This window comes from Taudactylus pleione, unplaced genomic scaffold, assembly GCF_031769625.1.
Source record: "Taudactylus pleione unplaced genomic scaffold, aTauple2 ptg000762l, whole genome shotgun sequence".
NCBI classification, from domain to species: Eukaryota; Metazoa; Chordata; class Amphibia; order Anura; family Myobatrachidae; genus Taudactylus; species Taudactylus pleione.
This window is the reverse complement of record NW_028285164.1, coordinates 5275864-5299578: the sequence shown is the minus strand read 5'-3', so window position 1 is coordinate 5299578 and position 23715 is coordinate 5275864. Positions and strand designations below refer to the sequence as shown.

The 23715-nt window shown below is 47.5% G+C and overlaps 1 protein-coding gene across 1 annotated transcript in view; it reads right to left on the bottom strand.

The window, feature by feature from the left end:
* The window catches only part of LOC148476936 (uncharacterized), a 346314-nt gene that overhangs the window by 32025 nt on the left and 290574 nt on the right, over window positions 1-23715 (bottom strand). Inside the window, exons 17-18 of the mRNA XM_088457528.1 lie at window positions 12617-12840; window positions 1032-1303 (exon numbers count right to left, since the gene is read on the bottom strand). Of these exons, the coding sequence (XP_088313654.1) occupies window positions 1032-1303; window positions 12617-12840 (496 nt within the window). The remainder of the gene's footprint in view (window positions 1-1031; window positions 1304-12616; window positions 12841-23715) is intronic.

Genomic DNA, 23715 nt, shown 5'->3' with positions numbered 1-23715 from the left:
CATTAATTTAATTGTCTTCAATAAAATGTTCTATGTTAGGAAAGCCCCAGTCATTACACAGTGTTAATTTCCAAGTCTTGATCAGTAAATAAGTGTATGCTAGATCTAGATCAAAGGTTCTCAAACTCGGTCCTCAGGACCCCACACAGGTCACGTTTTCCAGGTCACCGAGCAGGTGCACAGGTGTATTCATTACTCACTGACACATTTTAAAAGATCCACAGGTGGAGCTAATTATTTCCCTTGAGATTCTGTGAGGAGACCTGGAAAACATGCACTGTTTGGGGTCCTGGGGACTGTAGCCCTGATTCAGAGCCGGATGCTCTGACAGAGTGCTCCCTCTGAATCAGGGCCGTCCTTCCTTATATTGGAGCGGCCTCCTGGCCGCTCGCATAGCTGTAGGTGACCACCCACAGCTTATGCGAGTGGCCAAAAAGATGGTCGCGATGGTCAAGACATTGGGCTTGCGACGAGACCCTTGCGGTAGGGTCTCGCTGCCGCAAGCCCAGGAGTGCTTTTGGCTCTATCAGAACCAAAAACACTCCCACTGACAACACTTGTGATGTCAGTGGGGCCGGCCCCAGATGGTGGGCGTTCCCGTGGGAACCTCCATCTGGGCAGCAACGCCCCCGGCACGCCCACCAAAGGGGGCATGCTGTCACTCACCATCGACAGCATGCCCCCTTTGGTGAGAGACCCATAGCGACGGCTTGGCCATCGCTATTCAGGTCTCGCGCATGCGACGTACGCATGCGCACTGGGCTAACATCGACCCACTTGCGAGCGCTCAGCGCTCGCGAGCGGGTCTGAATTAGGCCCTGTGTTTGAGAACCTGTGATCTAGATTATAATTAATGTATAATACAATGTGAACTAGGTCCTGTTTGTGTGTCTACACAGGGCATTCACATTGTATAGTTTTACAAAGTTTGTAGGCTAATGGGGGTGAAAGCTAAAAGTACACTGTTAGTATGTTACAGACATTAATGTAATAGGGGTGATTTATGTTTGTATACCGGTAACACTTTTTACCTCTTCTGCATGAGCGGAATACGGTAGTAAATAGAGATGGATTTTGTATGCCTGATGCTTCGGCTCATCCTTACACAATACCGTGAAGTAGATCAGGACACTTCCATGGATCGGGACCTTTTTCTTCACAAATGACAACAGAGGACCTAAACAGGAGAAGCTGGGATTCTCCAATATCATATAGAAAGGTTCAATCCGTGTTGGGTGTACCAAAATCATGTTTCCATCTTTAAACTGAGCACATTTAATCCTTGATTTGTCTCCAGTAAAACCTACAGGGCACAGAGAACATAATGTTACCAACATGGGGTGACTGGCAGCACACACGTTCACATACAAATGTGTGCTAATTTGTTAGGCAAAGGATCTCCAAACATAGACATTGAATAGTTTTTAGTATTTACTGCTGCTAGAATGCTGCTTATGCTGATTTTATCAAATATGCCTGAACCTTTCTTTGTAGGACTCCCTCTGCCTAAGTTTATGACTCATGCCCGGATTAGTTTCATTCCTCCCTCCGTTATCTGTCAGAATTACAATTGATGTCCCAGTTGCTCAGTATAACACTTACTGATGTCTTAACATTGGTCGCATCCCTTGTCAGTGACAGCTTTAGTCCCGCCCTCCTAAATATCATTGGTCCCAGATGAGCTCTTAACAGAGCTCACAGGCTATGATAAATGCCATTCAAGCTACTTAGCATTCCGATTGGTCCATCTATCACAGATAGACCACCGGGTGCAGGAAGCCTCACAGTAGCTGATTGTCCGTGATCAAGCCACACAGGCAAAATGCACGTCGGTTCATCGGGTGCCCCTCAACTGCGCAGTGTGGGACACCCTTACACCCAGGTTTTATGTGGACACTTGTCCCTAAAAAATATGAGCTATGGTAAGAACTTACCCTTGTTATCTCTATTTCTACGAAGTCCATAGGGTTCCACAGGATACCTTGGGGGTAAAGGTGATGACGTCAGGCACGGACACCACAGAGTTAAATTTTCAGCCTCCCAGGATCCACCAGGGTCCCTCTCCTATACCCCGCCCCCAAGCCAAGGCAATTCAGTTTTGCAACAAGCCATAGGCCGGAGGAGGAGACCAAAAAGAGAGAGAAGAAAGTCTGGAACACACAAGAATCACATTCTCACCAGAAGGAGATGGAAAAACCGGTGACCAGATCAAAGCCCATCTGCAGTACAGGTGCGACAGGGCGGGAGTCCTGTGGAACCCTGTGGACTTCGTAGAAATAGAGATAACAAGGGTAAGTTCTTACCATATCTCATATTTTCTACTTCAAGGTCCATAGGGTATCCACAGGATACCTTGGGGATGTCCCAAAGCAGTATCCTTTAAGGGTGGGGACGCTCCTGTGCTGTAAGGAGAATCTGCCGCTTGAAGGAAGCATCCTGAGAGGCGAAGGTATTAAAAGCATAATACCTTACAAAAATATGGACAGATGACCATGTGGCTGCCAATCACCGCTGAACCGCTGAGGCACCATGACGAGCTGCCCACGAAGGACCCACAGACCTAGTGGAAATGCTTTAATAGAGGATGGAACAGGAAGGCCTGTGAATCCATCCTGCCAAATTTAGCATAGTGGCAGGCCAACCCTTTTTAAGGAAACCATAAAGGACAAAACCGAGAGTCTGATTTCCTAAATGGACTGGTATGGTCAACTTAAATTCTTAGAGCCCGTACCACATCCAAGGAGGCCTCACCAGCAGACAGGACTGGGGAAGTAAAGGCCGGTACTATAATTTCCTCATTGATGTGGAAACTAGACAACACCGTAGGTAAAAAACCAGGGCAAGTGCGAAGCACTGCCCTGTTCCTAAGAAAGATGAGAAAAAGGGAGGTCTACATGACAGAGCCCCCCATTCTGAGATCCTACTTGCCAAATCAATGGCCTGAAGGAATACAGTCCTAGCCGTAAGCCATTTGAAATCCACTGAGCCCAGTGGATCAAATGGCAGTCTTTGGAGAGCCCTAAGGACCACAGACAAATCCCAAGGAGCCACAGGTGGAACAAAGGGATGCTGAATATAAAGTACACCCTGCACAAAGGTGCGGACATCAGGAAGAGTAGCAATCCTACGATGAAACCATACTAACAGGGCAGAATCCTGCACCTTCAGGTAAGCAAGGCAAAGACCATTATCTAAGCCCACCTGTAGGGAAGTCAACACTCTGGACATCCGGAATACCCGAGGAGCATAGCCTCTAGGGCGACACAACTGAAAGAAAGTATGCCATACCTGATGGTAAATTCTTGCAGATAAAAGCTTCTGAGCTCTTAGCATGGACAGAGCCCCTGTTAACTATAGAGCCAGAAAAACTCTTAGACCTTAAGAGAGCAGTCTCCACCACCACACCGTCAAGGACAGACAACCCAGGTCTGGGTATCAGCCAGGATACTGAGACAACAGGTCCGGACGTAGAGGCAACAGCTTCGCAGTGTTAACTGAGAGGCTCCAAAGATCTGAGTAATAGTGCCGTCTGGCCCACGCTGGAGCTATCAGCAGGAGCGTGCCTCCTTCTTGTTATTACTGAAGGAAGAAGGGGTAACAGAGGGATGAGGTACACAACTTGGAAGGTCCACCGGACCAACATATGTCTACCAGAAGAGTCTCATCTTTGAAAGGCTCCACTTGTTCACCAGTAGATTGAACACCTCCTGATGAAGTGGACATTTCCCTGAATGCACGTCTTGATGGCTGAGAAAGCCTGCTTTCCATCTGAGGATTCCTGAAATGAACACTGCCAATGATGGCAGGGATATAGTCTTCCACCCAAGCCAGAATTTGGGACACCATTTTAGTGTCGCCTGACTTCGGGATCCTCCTAGGTGGTTTACATAAGCCATCATGATGGCGTTGTCAGACTGTACCTGCACGGTATTTCCGTGGAGGACCTGTCCTGCATGCTGGAGAACCTTGAATACTGCTCTGAGTTCTCAGATGTTTATGGGAAGCGCACAATCTGCTGGTGTCCACCTGCCCTGGAACAAGTGTGGACCCATCACTGCTTCCCAGCCACGGATACTGGGGTCCGTCGTCAGAAGGACCCTGTCTGCAATCCCAAAGGGGGTGCCCCTTGTTTAGGTGAGCTTTCCGCAGCCACCAGGCCAGAGAGAGCCAAACCTCCGGGGAAAGCACTATTGATTTTATCCTATGGGGCAACCCATCCCATCCGGAGAGGATCAATTTTTTTTTTCAGAGGTTTAGAGTGAAACTGGGTACTCTCCACCATGTCGAACATTGACACCCTGGAAACCAGGAACTACATTGCCCAGTGAATAGACACTCGTTGACTCAACTGGGTACCTTTGCCTGTAATGCAGAGATCTTTTTCTCAATCACAAAGATCCTCAGATGTTGGGATATGGAGCATCCTCTGTGAAGAATCAGAGAGGACTGTTTCCAGTTGATCAGTCAGCCGTAACGTAGCAACACAGATATTGTCCGTTGCAGATGGCACTGAAGTATCTCTGGAGACCCTGGTAACAACAGGAGGTTGCCCGGATAGGGTAGCAAGCGGACCACCTGCATCCGTAGGTGGGCTGCCATAACTGCCATGACCCTGGTAAACCATGAGGCAGAGAGGCCAGACCAAGGGGCAATGCCAGAAACTGGAAATGCTTATCGACCACTGCAAAACTGAGGAAAACACTGGTGTGCTAAGAAAATAGGGATATTCAGGTAGTCACCCTGAATATATCCAACGACACCACAAAATTCCCTGGCTCCATTGAATGATGGAATGCAGGGTCCCCCTCCTGAACCGAGGAACCCTTAAGAATTTGTTGAAGGATTTGAGGTTGAAGATGGCCTGGTAAGACCCGTTGGGTTTCTGTAACAGAAAGAGGATGGAGTAATACCCCGTTCCCCTTTGGGGCAACGGAATAGGCACTATAACTCCTGCCTGGAGCATAGTGTAACACCCTCAAAAATTACAGGGCCTTGTCTTGAATTGACAGAAGACCTGTAACGACAAACCGTCTGGGAGGCCTATACCGGGAGGAGAGGACATACCTCCAAGAAAATACTTCTCTTACCCCAGTGTCCGTGGTGGTCAGACACCAGCACTGGGTGAACTGGAGAAGCCGGTCTCCAACTCTGGGGTCCCCTGAGAGGAGGCCCATCCCGTAAGGCTGAAAGCTTATAGTCCAACTTGGGAGTAGGACGTCTTGTACTTCAAGCCTGTTCTTATGGCTGAGCAGATTTCCTGGCTACTGACTGTCTTGGAAAGCTGTATTTTAGACTTACCCTGGCCTCACAGGGCCGAAAAGACGAAGCCCCAGACCCCGATGGGACTGTAGCCGATTGCAGACATGCACACGTAGCTGCTGCCTGCGGGGCCACAATTGTGTCCAGATGAGGGTCAAACAGGACCTGTCCCTTAAAAGGCAAAGCATTCCAAATGGAATGTGCGTTCGCTTGCCAAGAGCGCAACCACAGGGAGCGGCGAGCTGCTACTGCTGCCGAGGAGATTAGTCCCTTTTTGTGCAGGCACAGTGACAGAAATGGGGCGTGATATATAATACAACATGCCCTCCATAAACCCTCAGCGTCTACATATCCCTCCACTAACTGCACATTATATCAGTACATTATAGCTGGAAGAAGATATCCTCGTTCACTTTCAGACACGAGGAGTGTGAACGGAGCGTATGTGACTTCCCACACAGAAAAACCACGTTTACTGTGAGGTAATAAACACCCTGCAACACCGCACCGCAAGGGCTGTAGCAGAAGAAGAACAGGGATAGGAAAATGGCTGACAGTCAGAAATGAAAGTACAGGCAAACAGCGCTAGCATTTAAGTCACATACAATGCAAAGATAACATCCTGCTTTACAAGCACTGCAATCAACTACACAGATCAGAGCCTGGTAGGAAACAGTGCTGCATACACTGACCTTAATTGAAGGAGAGATATGCGGGGGACCCGGACCGCAATGGCATCTGTATCAGCTTCCAGCAGCGTTTGCCATCCCCAGCACATGTAGTGAGAAAATGGCCACCGAGGAGCAGAGATGAGGCGGGCCCGGGGGAGGAGCACTGACAGCCCGCTCAGACCGCTGTGGAATGGCACTGTGCAGCGGAGGAGACGCCGGCTGTGAGACAGGGAAGGCGTTCTCCCCTGGCATGCTATTAACCCCTGGGACGCCACGCTGTACCGCACATGCTGCGGTCCGCTGTCCCTGGTGGTCTAGTGGAAGGCACAGGATCAGTACCTGGCCCCACGCGCAGCCGGTCCCCAGGGAGCCCCCTGCCTGGGGACCAAAAGGACTGTGTTACCGGCGGGTGCCCACCGTGGGACCCCGCCACTTACCTTGTTCCCCATACATCCGGCCACAGTCCAGGTAGCCAGGGTCACCGCTAGCTGTGACCCCAGCTACCTACCAGCATCCCCGGATCGGGACCGGCGTTCTGGTACCGGCGGGGTGTAGGAGCCACAGCATGGACGTCAGTACTGACTGTCCATGCTGTAAGGCTCATCTTGTGCAGCCACAGCTGCACTCTGAAGAAATCTTCTGGAACTATTACAGCCCCCTCTGTGAATGTGGTCCGACCTCTGGCCGGACACCCACGAAACTGAATTGCATTGGCTTAGGGGCGGGGTATAGGAGAGGGACCCTGGTGCATCCTGGGAGGCTGAAAATTTAACTCTGTGGTGTCTGTGCGTGACGTCATCACCTATACCCCCAAGGTATCCTGTGGAAACCCTATGGACCCTGAAGTAGAAATTATTATTTTTTTTACATATATCTATACTTTCATATACTCTCTGTCTAAAGTGTCAGCTGTTTTTTCTAACAGGCAGTGGTATAGGGGTTAAACTTAAAACTTCCACTAATTACCTGCTGGTTTTTGTGTACTTAAAACAAGATATATAATCCAGCAGTTTTGGATATTTACTAGCTATAGAGAACTGTTAATTGTTAAAGGAATTATGTATGTTTCTCTTTAAAAGACAAAGGAATAATAAACGCCTTTTTTCCTTTTGCAAATGCAAATACTGCACACTGACAATTGCCTCTCTACTTTGAGATAACTATCCTAATATATAATGTGTGCAATACTGTTGGTGTTGCAAATCTTTGCTGCTTTGTAGTGCCCTATGTACAGTATCTTTTGTTATATAACTTTCTCTTATGGAGCACTTTTGTGTAATACTGCTCTAATTGTTTTATAAACCTTGCACTTTATAATCAGTAAAAACTTGCTGCTGGACATATGTCATTTATTATTTGAGAACAGCATATATACAATAACTGCTTCTAATTAAATTCTACCTATCAATTCTGTTATTTGCAATTATTGCTGTTAATTGTCATTTGAGCCTTGCACTTTATATTTTGTAAAATTCCATATCATTTATTATTTGAGAAAAGCTTATATACAACACTGCTGCTATTTATATTCTATCTATGAATTTTGCATTTTGTACTATACAACAACTGCTGCTAGTAATAATGCACTTGTTTCAGTTAAGCTACCTCAGTATAAATTATCATTAATGAATAATGGCAATACTGCTGCTAATTAAATATGTCTTTGAACTCTGCACTTTATGATGTCTAAATATGGGCTACTATGCACAAGTACACTTTATTATGAAACAGCTATCTTATACCTCTTTTCCACCAAAAACCCAGGTCCGACCTGGGTTTTTGGACATGGTTCCAACCCTGGTCAGACCCAGGTCAGACCCATTTATACCCCTTTTACACCAGAGCAAAAACCTGGGTTTTTGCTGGGTCTACCCAGGTCGCAGCTCAGTGTAAAAGGGTCCCTGAAAAATAACCTGGGTCAAGTGACCCTGCATTCCAACCCAGGTAGCTACCAGGGTTGGACCCAGGATGGACCCGGGTAATGGTGCAGTGTAACCGGTGCAACCCGGGTTATCTGACCTGGATCATGCCTAAAATAAGCTGATTGGTGGCTGTGGAGCAGTCACCTCCCACTTTTAATGACCTCACAGGTTTAGCAGGGCAGACCTGAGTTCAGTGTGAACAGGGCTGACCTGGGAGTAACCCAGATGAAAGGTGCAGTGTAAATGGGTCTGACCTGGGTCTGACCAGGGTTGGAACCATGTCCAAAAACCCAGGTCGGTCCTGGGTTTTTGGTGGAAAAGATGGCAGCGGCTGCAGTCACAAAAAAAAAAAAATACTGGGACTCCCAGCCCGCCCCCCACCACCCACAGCAGCAGTATAGCAGACAGTCTGGCAGTGTAATTATATGGCAGTGCCAGGGGGGGGGAGCGGGCGGGCGGCGGTGGCTGGGAGTCCGATTAATACTCGGACTCACAGCCCCCGCCGCCGGCCCGCCCGCAAGATCCCCGGCGCTCCCCCGACACATACTGGCTGCAGGATCAACAATTCGGCGGCCGGGCCACTTACATCTTACGGCCGCCACCCGGCGCCGAACTCTGCAGGTACGGAGGCGCGGCAGACAGTCCACAGCGGCGCTGAGTGGAGTCACGGTGCCTGCCTGGGAACTGGCTGGGAGGGGCTTGCGCGCTGCAGCTCCCCCTACAGCCAGCCCAGGCAGTGTCACAGTCTTCCTGAAAAAAAAAAAAAAATGTTTTAAGCAGCGCTGCTCGCCGGGTCGAACAGGGGGGGTTTCCAGGGACTCGGGTGGATGGGAAGCAGCAGAACTGTGTAATACAGGCATCTCACACCCTGACTTGCTTTCCTCCTTTCTTCTAACGGTATATAATAATGTGCCTTTGTTGTATCTAATAATGTGCCTTTTGTTGTATCTAATAATGTGCCTTTTGTTGTATCTAATAATGTGCCTTTTGTTGTGAAATTACAGCGTTTGGCATCACTAGAGAGAAATTAATGCAGTCTCTCCACCTTTGTACATGAAAGCAGTAACATTGTTTTTTATGATATTTTTTTCCCTGGGTGTATTTTATATTGTTTCTATATTATTTGTATTTGTGATTGTCATCTATATAATCAACTTCATTCTCTCTTTTTCATATTTCGCCATCCTCAGAGGGTTGAGCTCTTCACACCCTTATCTATATACTTTTCATGCCTTTTCTCTATGATATCTGTTTTGTAAGTCTATTTTAAAGTTATATGATATATTAAAAGTTATGTTTTATAATTAATACTTATATAGGCTATAAGAATGCTCCCTAATAGAGTCTTGTGGGTCAATTTTTTAACCTTCTTTTTTGCAGATTGGACAGATATATCCGTAGGTGTGTACGCAGCTTAACAGTGCATGTTTTCCAGATTTCCTAGTCGGAGCACAGGTGTATACATTACTGGCTGACACATGTTAAAGGATCCACAGGTGGTGCTAATTATTTCATTTGTGATACTAAGGTTAACCTGCATTGTATTATATACTATTTATAATGTGGTCATGGTGTGGGCTGGAGAAGGGGGTTTCCAGGCAACCGGAAACCCCCCTGCATTTGTCTATGCTTACTGTATTTGAGAGTACAATTACACAGTAAATATTGCATAATTTAATAATAGTGAGTGATATATGCATAACATAAGTATACTGTAAAATTAATTTGCACATTGGTAAGGATTAAATATGACTCTTACAGAGTGTGTGTGATTAAATAACTAAGTGTGGGGTTTAGAAGTATTTATGTGATTGTTGGGTCTATGTGCATGTTTATGTTTTGTATGTATGTATGTACTGTATGTATGTACTGTATGTATGTGTGCACCTTTACTAATTACAACTCATTCAGTAATAAACATTTAATCAATCGATAACTATCAGTAGTGTGATCAAAGGCCCTCATTCAGAGCCGCTCGTTAGCGGCAGTACGCTCGTTCCGAGCGATGTTTGCACATCTGCGCATGCGTACGCTTTTTAGTACGCATGCGCGAACCAGTCAGTGCGGCCGAAAATCGTTGGTACGCAATATAGCGAGTGCCTGCTATTTTGAGTGACAGAATGAGGCGTATGTGGGTGGTAACAGGGGAAGGTGCTTGAAAATGGGGAGTGGAGATCCGAACGCAGGCGTGCTTAAAGGTCAAAACGGGCGTTTTATGGGTGTGTATATTTAAAACAGCAGCGTCATTGACCACGTCACTGGGTTCTTTTATAGCCAGAACTGCTCGCAAATTTGTGGTAGCAAACACCAACCACAAGAATAGCGAGCAGTTCATACGCTGGTCGATGTACTCGATTAATCTTATAAATAGCGGACATGACGTAGGATGCGAGCGGCCAGGGGGCGTTTTTAACAAATAAACGAGCGTATGTTTTGCTCGCTCGTTCAGACTTAGAGGTGTGAACAGACTGCAATGTGCGTACGGATCATTTGAATAGCCACCCCTTGTTTTTAAACGAGCGACCACAAATAGCGTACGGCTCTGAATGAGGGCCAAAGTCTGCTAGCACATATTGGTATAAATAATAGATTGGAAACAGATTTCCAAAGTCAATGTACTGTACTGAGAATTACCCGACTCCTTCACCCTATAAATGATTGAGACTGAGGAGTCATTCAGAGTCGGTCGCTGCTGGCGGCCGCTCGCTCTGAATGTGGGTGTGGTATTTTTTTTTTGATCTCCGGCCGCTCGCAAAACTGTGGGTGACCACCCACAGCTTGTGTGAGCAGGCTGGAGACAGTCGCGATTAACGCGACCATCGGGCTTGCGACGAGACCCTGGGGTAGGGTCTCAGCTGCCGCAAGCCCGAGTGGACTTCCTGCTCTAATAGAGCAGGAAGTCCACTACTGACATCAATAGTGATGTCAGTAAGCCCTCCTACAAAGACCAGGGATTCCTAAGGGAACGCCTGCGTTTGTCCGGCCACCCCCCTACCTGCCCACAAAACGGGGCGAGCTGTCAATCAACATCGACAGCCGCCCCGTCTTGTTGCGACCCCCGTAGCGACTGATCTTCCGATTTCCTCGATGTACCAATGTTTTAATACACTTCCTGGAGATGACATGTGCTGGTGGGCGGCTCTGCCTGTGCATTTGGGTGTACGCTGGCCGCTCGCTAAGACATGGTAGGTGTGCTTATGCCTTGGCGAGCGATCGCTTCCCGTGGCGTCACTTTGACAATTTTGCATACGCTGGGGGCAAGCGATCGCATCTAGCGAGAGACTCTGAATGAGGTCCATTGTACGCTAATTTGTACACAAACCTGTACTCAAACCTATGTACCAACTTGTCAGGACTTTGGGCCTGATTCAGACCCACTCGCGAGCGGCTGTCCGCTCGCAAGTGGGTCGATGTTATGGACTGAGCATGCGCACGATGGAGGGAGCTCCGTCGTGCGCATGCGCCAGACGCGACGAGCGAAGGAAAGTCCTTCGCTCGTTGTGTCCGATCAAAGGGGTCGTGCTGTCAATGTTGATTGACAGCACACCCCCTTTGGTGGGCGTGCCGGGGGCGTGCCTCCCTGACGGGTGCGTTCCCACGGGAACGCCTCCCATCAAAAGCCGGCCCACTGACATCACTAGTGATGTCAGTGGGAGTGATTTTTGCTCTGATAGAGCCAAAATCACTCCGGAGCTTGCGGTTGAAAACCTCAACCGCAGGCTCCGGCTCGCAAATTCGATGGTCGCGATGGTCTCGACCATCGCGACCATCACAATGCACGCTCGTATAGCCTGTGGGTGGTGACCCACAGCTATACGAGCGTCCAGGAGGACGCTCCATGAAAATGGAGCCCGGCCCTCATTCAGAGCGTGCGCTCTGCTCAGAGCGTACGGCTCTGAATGAGGGCCTTTGTACGCTAATTAATACACAAATTTGTACACCACCTGTGTACCATCTCATCTGGATTTGCATGTTTATTAGTACTAATGTGTACAAGGTTGGTGCACTGGTTCTTTAAAACCACATCAACTACATCAAATATTTAACTCTCTTCAGTACCGCCTCCAAGCCGCACCATTGGCTCTCAAAGCCACATCAATTGTGTAGCATCCACTGTACTGGCTCCTAACCGCATTTGCTTTCAAAGCCGTATCAACTATAAAACTCTCTTCAGTACCGGCTTGAAAGCCCCATTATTGGCTCTCAAAGCTACATCAACTATTAAACTCTCTTCTGTACTGACTCCAAGCCACATCGACTATCAAAGCCAAATCAATTGTCAATGCTCTCCATTACTGGCCCCAAGCCGCACCATCAGCTCTAAAAGCCACATCTACAGTTGATCTATTACCCAAGGGTTTTCAAGCCACACTTTCAGTGGACTAGATGGTTTCACCAATCTCACAGACAACTGTACCAGTTTCTGTTCCTACTGTTACTCTTACCACAGGATCCTCTTGGTCCTCTGTGTGAGTTGCTACTACTTTGAGCTGTAAGTCCAGGCAGCCGCCTAAGTACCGGTGAACGCGTCCCAGTTCTAAGGTAACAATGGGTGGTTGTTAATGGCAGAAAACCTCGCTAGCCTGGTTCCAGCCTATTCACATGGAGTAGACATAGGATTCATAACACTGAGTTATATATTTTTGGTTGCACTTTTGTGATGCTATATATAATTATTGACTTTTACTCTCTGACTGAGAGAACAACATTTTACAGACATACATTACTTGGCCATACAATAGTTTCCAAGACTGTGCGACTTACCTGCTATACACAGATAATGAGGTAGGTGCACTGCTGACACCGCATGAGGGTCATGTGTTTTTATGTTGAACAGAGGACCCAAAATCTCCTCTCTCTCCCTGTGAATTCCCTTCATGTGATCTTCCCAGGAATCCAGGTTATATTCTATAGTCACCGGATGTTTCACCTGGAATTGGATTCCAGTCTTCTGGCAGCGGAAGAGACCGGCACATGTTAGCTCTAGCCTAAAGGACAATACACAGAATAATCAGCACAGGAGAGACTCAGTCACAGGACAATGTATGATCATGGCTGCTATGCAGATAATTTTCTTCATACAATCAATACATACAGTAATATCAGATCATGCAAGTGTTGGGATTATTTTCTAGGTGTATAATATAATATTAGGAGCAATTTATGATGCAGGAAAACAGAGATACATTTAGTCAGGGCTGCCATCAGAAATTGTGGGGCCCGGGACTGGCAATATAGGCAGGGCCCCCCCATGTTTCTGCAACTCCTACCATACAGTGTCTTTCCAGTTTCAGTGAGCCACTCTTCTGTCTCCCCAGCTGCCCCCCCTTCTGTATCTCTCCAGCCAGCCCCCCTTCTCTGTCTCCATCCTGGCCCCCTTTGCTGTGTATCCAGCCAGCCCACCTTCTGTCTCTCCAGCCCCTTGGTCTTGTTGCTCTAAGACCTACTCCTCATGCGACGCGCTCCTCCCTTTCAGAGGCGCGGTGTGATGGGTGGGGATGTGGACAGGTGGCAAAGTGGGCGGGCAGTGGAATTGCAGGGGCAAATGCATGATTTGCAAGAGGGGGTTTCCTATTTATATATATTTATTTTATTTATATATGCGTATATATAAGCAATAACTTGGCTGTATATATATTAGGGGTGTGCACCGGCCACTTTTCGTGTTTTGTGTTTTGGTTTTGGATCTGGATCTTTCTTCGTGTTTTGGATCTGGATTGGTTTTGTCAAAACCACCCTTCCGTGTTTTGGGTTCTGGGTTTTGTGTTTTGGATCTGTATTTTTTGAAAAAAAGCATAAAAACAGCTAAAATCACAGAATTTGTAGGTTTTTCTGCTCCTATGCTATTATTAACCTCAATAACCTTAATTTCCACTCATTTCCAGTCTATTCTGAACACCTCACACCTCACAATAGTGTTTTTATGTCCAAAAGGTTGCACCGAGGTAGCTGGATGACTATGCTAAGCGACACGAGTGGGCGGCACAAACACGTGACCCACCTAGGTGTGATACTGCAGTGGCAGACAGGATGGCAGTTTGAAAAACTAGGCCCCAAACTGTACATAATGCAAAGAAAAAAAAGAGGTGCAAGATGGAATTGTCCTTGGGCCCTCCCACCCACCCTTATGTTGTATAAACAGGACATGCACACTTTAACAAACCAATCATTTCAGCGCCAGGGTCTGCCACACAACTGTGGCTGAAATGATTGGTTCGTTTGGGCCCCCACAAAACAAGCTGGCAATTAATCTGTCCCTGCACAAACTGGCTCTACGGAGGCAAGATGTCATCCTCATCCTCCTCATCCACCGATTCCTCACCCTCTTCAGTGTGTACATCCTCATCCTCACAGAGTATTAACTCGTCCCCACTGGAATCCACCACCACAGGTCCCTCTGTACGTTCTGGAGGCTGGTCTCCCTGGAAGAGCTGATAATTCATTTTGATGAACATCATCTTCTCCACATTCTGTGGAAGCAACCTCCTACGCCTTTCGCTGACAAGGTTCCCGGCTGCACTAAACACTCTTTCGGAGTACACACTGGAGGGGGGGCAACTCAGGTAAAATAGAGCCAGTTTGTACAGGGGCCTCCAAATTGCCTCTTTTTCCTGCCAGTACAGGTATGGACTGTCTGACATGCCTACTTGGATGCTGTCACCGATGTAATCCTCCACCATTCTGTCAATGGTGACAGTATCATATGCAGTGACAGTAGACATGTCAGAAATTGTTGCCAGGTCCTTCAGTCCGGACCAGATGTCCAAACTTGGTCCTGCCTGCCCTGCATCACCACCAGCGGGTTGCTTAGGATACCTAAGTATTTTCCTGGCAGCCCCAGTTGCGGGAGAAAATGAAGAAGGAGCTGTTGACGTGTCACGTTCCGCTTCAGCTGACAGTGTGTTCACCAGCAGATCTTTGCACCTCTGCAGGCTTGTGTCGGCCGGAAAGAGAGACACCACATAGGCTTTAAACCTAGGATCGAGCACGGTGGCCAAAATGTAGTGGTCTGATTTCAACAGATTGACCACCCTGGAATCCTGGCAAAGCGAATGAAGGGCTTCATCCACAAGTCCCACATGCCGAGCAGAATCGCTCTGTCTTAGCTCCTCCTTCACTTTCTCCAGCTGCTTCTGCAAAAGCCTGATGAGGGGAATGACCTGACTCAAGCTGGCAGTGTCTGAACTGACTTCACGTGTGGCAAGTTCGAAGGGCTGGAGAACCTTGCACAACACGGAAATCATTCTCCACTGCGCTTGAGTCAGGTGCATACCCCCTCCTTTGCCTATGTCATAGGTGGATGTATAGGCTTGTATGGCCTTTTGCTGCTCCTCCATCCTCTGAAGCATATAGAGGGTTGAGTTCCACCGCGTCACAACCTCTTGCTTCAGGTGATGGCGGGGCAGGTTCAAGAGTGTTTTCTGGCGCTCCAGTCTTCGGCACGCAGTCACTGAATGGCGAAAGTGGCCAGAAATTTTTCGGGCCACCCAAAGCGTCTCCTGCACGCCCCTGTCGCTTTTCAGAAAATTCTGCACCACCAAGTTTATTGTGTGAGCAAAACATGGGACGTGCTGGAATTTGCCCAGATGTAATGCCCGCACAATATTGGTGGCGTTGTCAGATATCAGAAATCCCCAGGAGAGTCTAAGTGGGGTAAGCCACTGGGCGATGATTTCCCTCAGTTTCTCTAAGAGGTTGTCGGCGGTGTGCCTCTTACTGAAACCGGTGATACACAGCGTAGCCTGCCTTGGAACGAGCTGGCGTTTCTGAGATGCTGCTACTGGTGACGCTGCTGCTGTTGCTGCGTAAGGTGATACATGTACCCAGTGGGCTGTCACAGTCATATAGTCCTTAGTCTGCCCTGTTCCACTTGTCCACATGTCCGTGGTTAAGTGGACATTGTGTACAACGGCATTTTTCAGGACACCGAGGACACTTTTTCTGATGTTTCTGTACAGTCTCGGTATCGCCTGCCTAGTGAAGTGGAATCTAGATGGGATTTTTAACCGGGGACACACTACCTCCATCAATTATCTAAATCCCACTGCACTAATGGCGGATACCGGACGCACATCTAACACCAACATAGCAGTCAAGGCCTCAGTTATACATTTTGCTTCAGGATGACTGCTGTCGTACTTCATCCTCCTCGCTAAGGACTGTTGGAGGGTCAATTGTTTAGTAAAAGTAGTGGTGTTCCTACTTCCTCTCTGGGATGATGAACGACTCCCAGCAGCAGCAACAGCAGCAGCGGCAGCAGTAGGCGTAGCAATGCAGGATCCTCTGGATGAATCCCGGATAGGAGAGTCAGTCATGCCAGTGACATGGCCTGCAGGACTACTTCCGATCCTGACTAAGGAGGAAATTGACGAGGAGGGAGTTGACGGTGTGGTTTGCAGGCGCTTGAATACAACAGGACAACGGGATTTAGGTGTCCCTGGATTGCTTACGGTCTTAGCCAAAGTTTCTGAACTTGACAGTAACTTTTTATGAACGCGCTGCAGGTGCCGTATAAGGGAGGATGTTCCTAGGTGGTTGACGTCCCTACCCCTACTTATTTCACCTTTACATATGGTACATATGGCAAGACAGTTGTTGTCCGGATTTGGATAGAAATATTGCCAGACCAAAGAGGTGGAATGTTTGGTCTTCTGCCCAGGCATGACCGTGATGGGCTTTTTCATCCCACGGACAACAACTGTCTCCCCCGGAGCCTGATTTAAACAAACCACATCACCATCAGAATCCTCCTCGCCAACTTCCTCCTCAGCGCCAGCTACACCAGTATCCTCATCCTGTTGTACTTCAACAGTGACATTTTCAATTTGCATATCAGCAAGTGGACTGTGGGTGCTCCTTTCAGCACTTGCAGGGGGCGTGCAAATGGTGGAAAGAGCCACCTCTTCCCGTCCAGTGCTGGGAAGGTCAGGCATCGCAACCACCACCACACTTGGACTCTCCTTGGGGATTTGTGATATCTTCTTAGAAAGCACAGTTCTTCGCTGTGCTTTTGCCAGCTTAACTCTTTTGATTTTTTTAGTGGGAGGAGGGCTTCCATCGTCATGTGAAGCTGAACCACTAGTCATGAACATACTAGGGATCGACCTTAGCCATTCCTTGCCACTCCGTGTCGTAAATGGCATATTGGCAAGTTTACGTTTCTCTTCAGCTGATTTAAATGTTTTTTTCAAGGTCATTTTCCTGAACTTTGTCATTTGGGATTGTATGTGCCCTCTATTATGACATTGGACATCGGCCTTGGCAGACGACGTTGATGGCATGTTATCATCTATGTCATGACTAGTGGCAGCAGCTTCAGCACAAGGAGGAAGTGGTTCTTGATCTTTCTCTATTTTATTTTTATCGGAGAAAGTTTGGTCCTCCATTTATGTTATATCGATTTGATATATACGTGCGGCTAAACACAGAAAATATTTTTTTATTTTTGCTGGAGAGTAGTGCACTTTGTGGGTTACACCAGCCTTTAAGAAATGAGCCAGCCGGCTCTTTACTTATGGGACACAGGCGCACGCTTGGCACTACTTTGTTGATGCACGTGCGGCTACTGCGCACACAATTCACAAACACAGAAAATAATTTCTTTTCTGGTGTGGACTGGAGTGTACTTTGGGGGTTACAGCACCCTTTAACGGTCAATCCAGCCGGCCCTTTACTTATGACACAGGCGCAAGCTTGGCACTACTTTGTTGATGCACGTGCGGCTACTGCGCACACAATTCACAAACACAGAAAATAATTTTTTTTTTGGTTTGGACTGGAGTGTACTTTGGGGGTTACAGCACCCTTTAACGGTCAAGCCAGCCGGCCCTTTACTTATGACACAGGCGCACGCTTGGCACTACTTTGTTGATGCACGTGCGGCTACTGCGCACACAATTCACAAACACAGAAAATAATTTTTTTTTTGGTTTGGACTGGAGTGTACTTTGGGGGTTACAGCACCCTTTAACGGTCAAGCCAGCCGGCCCTTTACTTATGACACAGGCGCACGCTTGGCACTACTTTGTTGATGCACGTGCGGCTACTGCGCACACAATTCACAAACACAGAAAATAATTTTTTTTTTGGTTTGGACTGGAGTGTACTTTGGGAGTTACAGCACCCTTTAACGGTCAAGCCAGCCAGCCCTTTACTTATGACACAGGCGCTTGCTTGGCACTACTTTGTTGATGCACGTGCGGCTACTGCGCACACACTTCAGAAACACAGAAAATTATTTTTTTTTTGGTTTGGACTGGAGTGTACTTTGGGGGTTACAGCACCCTTTAATGGTCAAGCCAGCCGGCCCTTTACTTATGACACATGCGCACGCTTGGCACTACTTTGTTGATGCACGTGCGGCTACTGCGCACACAATTCACAAACACAGAAAATTATTTTTTTTTTGGCTTGGACTGGAGTGTACTTTAGGGGTTACAGCACCCTTTAACGGTCAAGCCAGCCGGCCCTTTACTTATGACACAGGCGCACGCTTGGCACTACTTTGTTGATGCACGTGCGGCTACTGCGCACACAATTCACAAACACAGAAAATTATTATTTTTTTGGCTTGGACTGGAGTGTACTTTGGGGGTTACAGCACCCTTTAACGGTCAAGCCAGCCGGCCCTTTACTTATGACACAGGCGCACGCTTGGCACTACTTTGTTGATGCACGTGCTGATACTGCGCACACAATTCACAAACACAGAAAATTATTTTTTTTTTGGTTTGTACTGGAGTGTACTTTGGGGGTTACAGCACCCTTTAACGGTCAAGCCAGCCGGCCCTTTACTTATGACACAGGCGCACGCTTGGCACTACTTTGTTGATGCACATGCGGCTACTGCGCACACAATTCATTAACACAGAAAATATTTTTTTTTTTGGTTTGGACTGGAGTGTACTTTGGGGGTTACAGCACCCTTTAACGGTCAAGCCAGCCGGCCCTTTACTTATGACACAGGCGCACGCTTGGCACTACTTTGCTGATGCACGTGCGGCTACTACGCACACAATTCACAAACACAGAAAAAAATTTTTTTTTGGGTTTGGACTGGAGTGTACTTTGGGGGTTACAGCACCCTTTAACGGTCAAGCCAGCCGGCCCATTATTTATGACACAGGCGCACGCTTGGCACTACTTTGTTGATGCACGTGCGGCTACTGCGCACACAATTCACAAACACAGAAAATAATTTTTTTTTTGGTTTGGACTGGAGTATACTTTGGGGGTTACAGCACCCTTTAACGGTCAAGCCAGCCGGCCCTTTACTTATGACACAGGCGCACGCTTGGCACTACTTTGTTGATGCACGTGCGGCTACTGCGCACACAATTCACAAACACAGAAAATTATTTTTTTTTTGGCTAGGACTGGCGTGTAATTTGGGGGTTACAGCACCCTTTAACGGTCAAGCCAGCCGGCCCTTTACTTATGACACAGGCGCACGCTTGGCACTACTTTGTTGATGCACGTGCGGCTAATGCGCACACAATTCACAAACACAGAAAATTATTTTTTTTTGGTTTGGACTGGAGTGTACTTTGGGGGTTACAGCACCCTTTAACGGTCAAGCCAGCCGGCCCTTTACTTATGACACAGGCGCACGCTTGGCACTACTTTGTTGATGCACGTGCGGCTACTGCGCACACAATTCACAAACACAGAAAATAATTTTTTTTTTGTTTGGACTGGAGTGTACTTTGGGGGTTACAGCACCCTTTAACGGTCAAGCCAGCCGGCCCTTTACTTATGACACAGGCGCACGCTTGGCACTACTTTGTTGATGTACGTGCGGATACTGCGCACACAATTCACAAACACAGAAAATAATTTTTTTTTTGGTTTGTACTGGAGTGTACTTTGGGGGTTACAGCACCCTTTAACGGTCAAGCCAGCCAGCCCTTTACTTATGACACAGGCGCACGCTTGGCACTACTTTGTTGATGCAAGTTCGGCTACTGCGCACACAATTCACAAACACAGAAAATAATTTTTTTTTTGGTTTGGACTGGAGTGTACTTTGGGGGTTACAGCACACTTTAACGGTCAAGCCAGCCGGCCCTTTACTTATGACACAGGCGCACGCTTGGCACTACTTTGTTGATGCACGTGCGGCTACTGCGCACACAATTCACAAACACAGAAAATTATTTTTTTTTTGGTTTGGACTGGAGAGTACTTTGGGGGTTACAGCACCCTTTAACGGTCAAGCCAGCCGGCCCTTTACTTATGTCACAGGCGCACGCTTGGCACTACTTTGTTGATGCACGTGCGGCTACTGCGCACACAATTCACAAACACAGAAAATCATTTTTTTTTTGGTTTGGACTGGAGTGTACTTTGGGGGTTACAGCACCCTTTAACGGTCAAGCCAGCCGGCCCTTTACTTATGACACAGGCGCACGCTTGGCACTACTTTGTTGATGCACGTGCGGCTACTGCGTACACAATTCACAAACACAGAAAATAATTTTTTTTTTGGTTTGGACTGGAGTGTACTTTGGGGGTTACAGCAACCTTTAACGGTCAAGCCAGCCGGCCCTTTACTTATGACACAGGCGCACGCTTGGCACTACTTTGTTGATGCACGTGCGGCTACTGCGCACACAATTCACAAACACAGAAAATAATTTTTTTTTTGGTTTGGACTGGAGTGTACTTTGGGGGTTACAGCACCCTTTAACGGTCAAGCCAGCTGGCCCTTTACTTATGTCACAGGCGCACGCTTGGCACTACTTTGTTGATGCACGTGCGGCTACTGCGCACACAATTCACAAACACAGAAAATCATTTTTTTTTTGGTTTGGACTGGAGTGTACTTTGGGGGTTACAGCACCCTTTAATGGTCAAGCCAGCCGGCCCTTTACTTATGACACAGGCGCACGCTTGGCACTACTTTGTTGATGCACGTGCGGCTACTGCGCACACAATTCACAAACACAGAAAATAATTTTTTTTTTGGTTTGGACTGGAGTGTACTTTGGGGGTTACAGCACCCTTTAACGGTCAAGCCAGCCGGCACTTTACTTATGACACAGGCGCACGCTTGGCACTACTTTGTTGATGCACGTGCGGCTACTGCGCACACAATTCACAAACACAGAAAATAATTTTTTTTTGGTTTGGACTGGAGTGTACTTTGGGGGTTACAGCACCCTTTAACGGTCAAGCCAGACGGCCCTTTACTTATGACACAGGCGCACGCTTGGCACTACTTTGTTGATGCACGTGCGGCTACTGCGCACACAATTCACAAACACAGAAAATAATTTTTTTTTTGGTTTGGACTGGAGTGTACTTTGGGGGTTACAGCACCCTTTAATGGTCAAGCCAGCCGACCCTTTACTTATGACACAGGCGCACGCTTGGCACTACTTTGTTGATGCACGTGCGGCTACTGCGCACTCAATTCACAAACACAGAAAATATTTTTTTTTTTGGTTTGGACTGGAGTGTACTTTGGGGGTTACAGCACCCTTTAATGGTCAAGCCAGCCGGCCCTTTACTTATTACACAGGCGCACGCTTGGCACTACTTTGTTGATGCACGTGCGGCTACTGCGCACACAATTCACAAACACAGAAAATAATTTTTTTTTTGGTTTGGACTTGAGTGTACTTTGGGGGTTACAGCACCCTTTAACGGTCAAGCCAGCCGGCCCTTTACTTATGACACAGGCGCACGCTTGGCACTACTTTGTTGATGCTCGTGCGGCTACTGCGCACACAATTCACAAACACAGAAAATAATTTTTTTTTTGGTTTGGACTGGAGTGTACTTTGGGGGTTACAGCACCCTTTAACGGTCATGCCAGCCGGCCCTTTACTTATGACACAGGCGCACGCTTGGCACTACTTTGTTGATGCACGTGCGGCTACTGCGCACACAATTCACAAACACAGAAATTTTATTTTTTTTTGGTTTGGACTGGAGTGTACTTTGGGGGTTATAGCACCCTTTAACGGTCAAGCCAGCCGGCCCTTTATTTATGACACAGGCGCACGCTTGGCACTACTTTGTTGATGCACGTGCGGCTACTGCGCACACAATTCACAAACACAGAAAATCATTTTTTTTTTGGTTTGGACTGGAGTGTACTTTGGGGGTTACAGCACCCTTTAACGGTCAAGCCAGCCGGCGCTTTACTTATGACACAGGCGGACGCTTGGCACTACTTTGTTGATGCACGTGCGGCTACTGCGCACACAATTCACAAACACAGAAATTTTTTTTTTTTTTGGTTTGGACTGGAGTGTACTTTGGGGGTTACAGCACCCTTTAACGGTCAAGCCAGCCGGCCCTTTACTTATGACACAGGCGCACGCTTGGCACTACTTTGTTGATGCACGTGCGGCTACTGCGCACACAATTCACAAACACAGAAAATAATTTTTTTTTTGGTTTGGACTGGAGTGTACTTTGGGGGATACAGCACCCTTTAACGGTCAAGCCAGCCGGTCCTTTACTTATGACACAGGCGCACGCTTGGCACTACTTTGTTGATGCACGTGCGGCTACTGCGCACACAATTCACAAACACAGAAAATTATTTTTTTCTTGGTTTGGACTGGAGTGTACTTTGGGGGTTACAGCACCCTTTAACGGTCAAGCCAGCTGGCCCTTTACTTATGACACAGGCGCTCGCTTGCCACTACTTTGTTGATGCACGTGCGGCTACTGCGCACACAATTCACAAACTCAGAAAATAATTTTTTTTTTGGTTTGGACTGGAGTGTACTTTGGGGGTTACAGCACCCTTTAATGGTCAAGCCAGCCGGCCCTTTACTTATGACACAGGCGCACGCTTGGCACTACTTTGTTGATGCACGTGTGGCTACTGCGCACACAATTCACAAACACTGAAAATATTTTTTTTTTTGGTTTGGACTGGAGTGTACTTTGGGGGTTACAGCACCCTTTAACGGTCAAGCCAGCCGGCCCTTTACTTATGACACAGGCGCACGCTTGGCACTACTTTGTTGATGCACGTGCGGCTACTGCGCACACAATTCACAAACACAGAAAATAATTTTTTTTTGGTTTGGACTGGAGTGTACTTTGGGGGTTACAGCACCCTTTAACGGTCAAGCCAGCCGGCCCTTTACTTATGACACAGGCGCACGCTTGGCACTACTTTGTTGATGCACGTGCGGCTACTGCGCACACAATTCACAAACACAGAAAATAATTTTTTTTTTGGTTTGGACTGGAGTGTACTTTGGGGGTTACAGCACCCTTTAACGGTCAAGCCAGATGGCCCTTTACTTATGACACAGGCGCACGCTTGGCACTACTTTGTTGATGCACGTGCGGCTACTGCGCACACAATTCACAAACACAGAAAATAATTTTTTTTTTGGTTTGGACTGGAGTGTACTTTGGGGGTTACAGCACCCTTTAATGGTCAAGCCAGCCGGCCCTTTACTTATGACACAGGCGCATGCTTGGCACTACTTTGTTGATGCACGTGCGGCTACTGCGCACTCAATTCACAAACACAGAAAATAATTTTTTTTTTGGTTTGGACTGGAGTGTACTTTGGGGGTTATAGCACCCTTTAACGGTCAAGCCAGCCGGCCCTTTACTTAAGACACAGGCGCACGCTTGGCACTACTTTGTTGATGCACGTGCGGCTACTGCGCACACAATTCACAAACACAGAAAATCATTTTTTTTTTGGTTTGGACTGGAGTGTACTTTGGGGGTTACAGCACCCTTTAACGGTCAAGCCAGCCGGCCCTTTACTTATGACACAGGCGCACGCTTGGCACTACTTTGTTGATGCACATGCGGCTACTGCGCACACAATTCACAAACACAGAAATTTTTTTTTTTTTGGTTTGGACTTGAGTGTACTT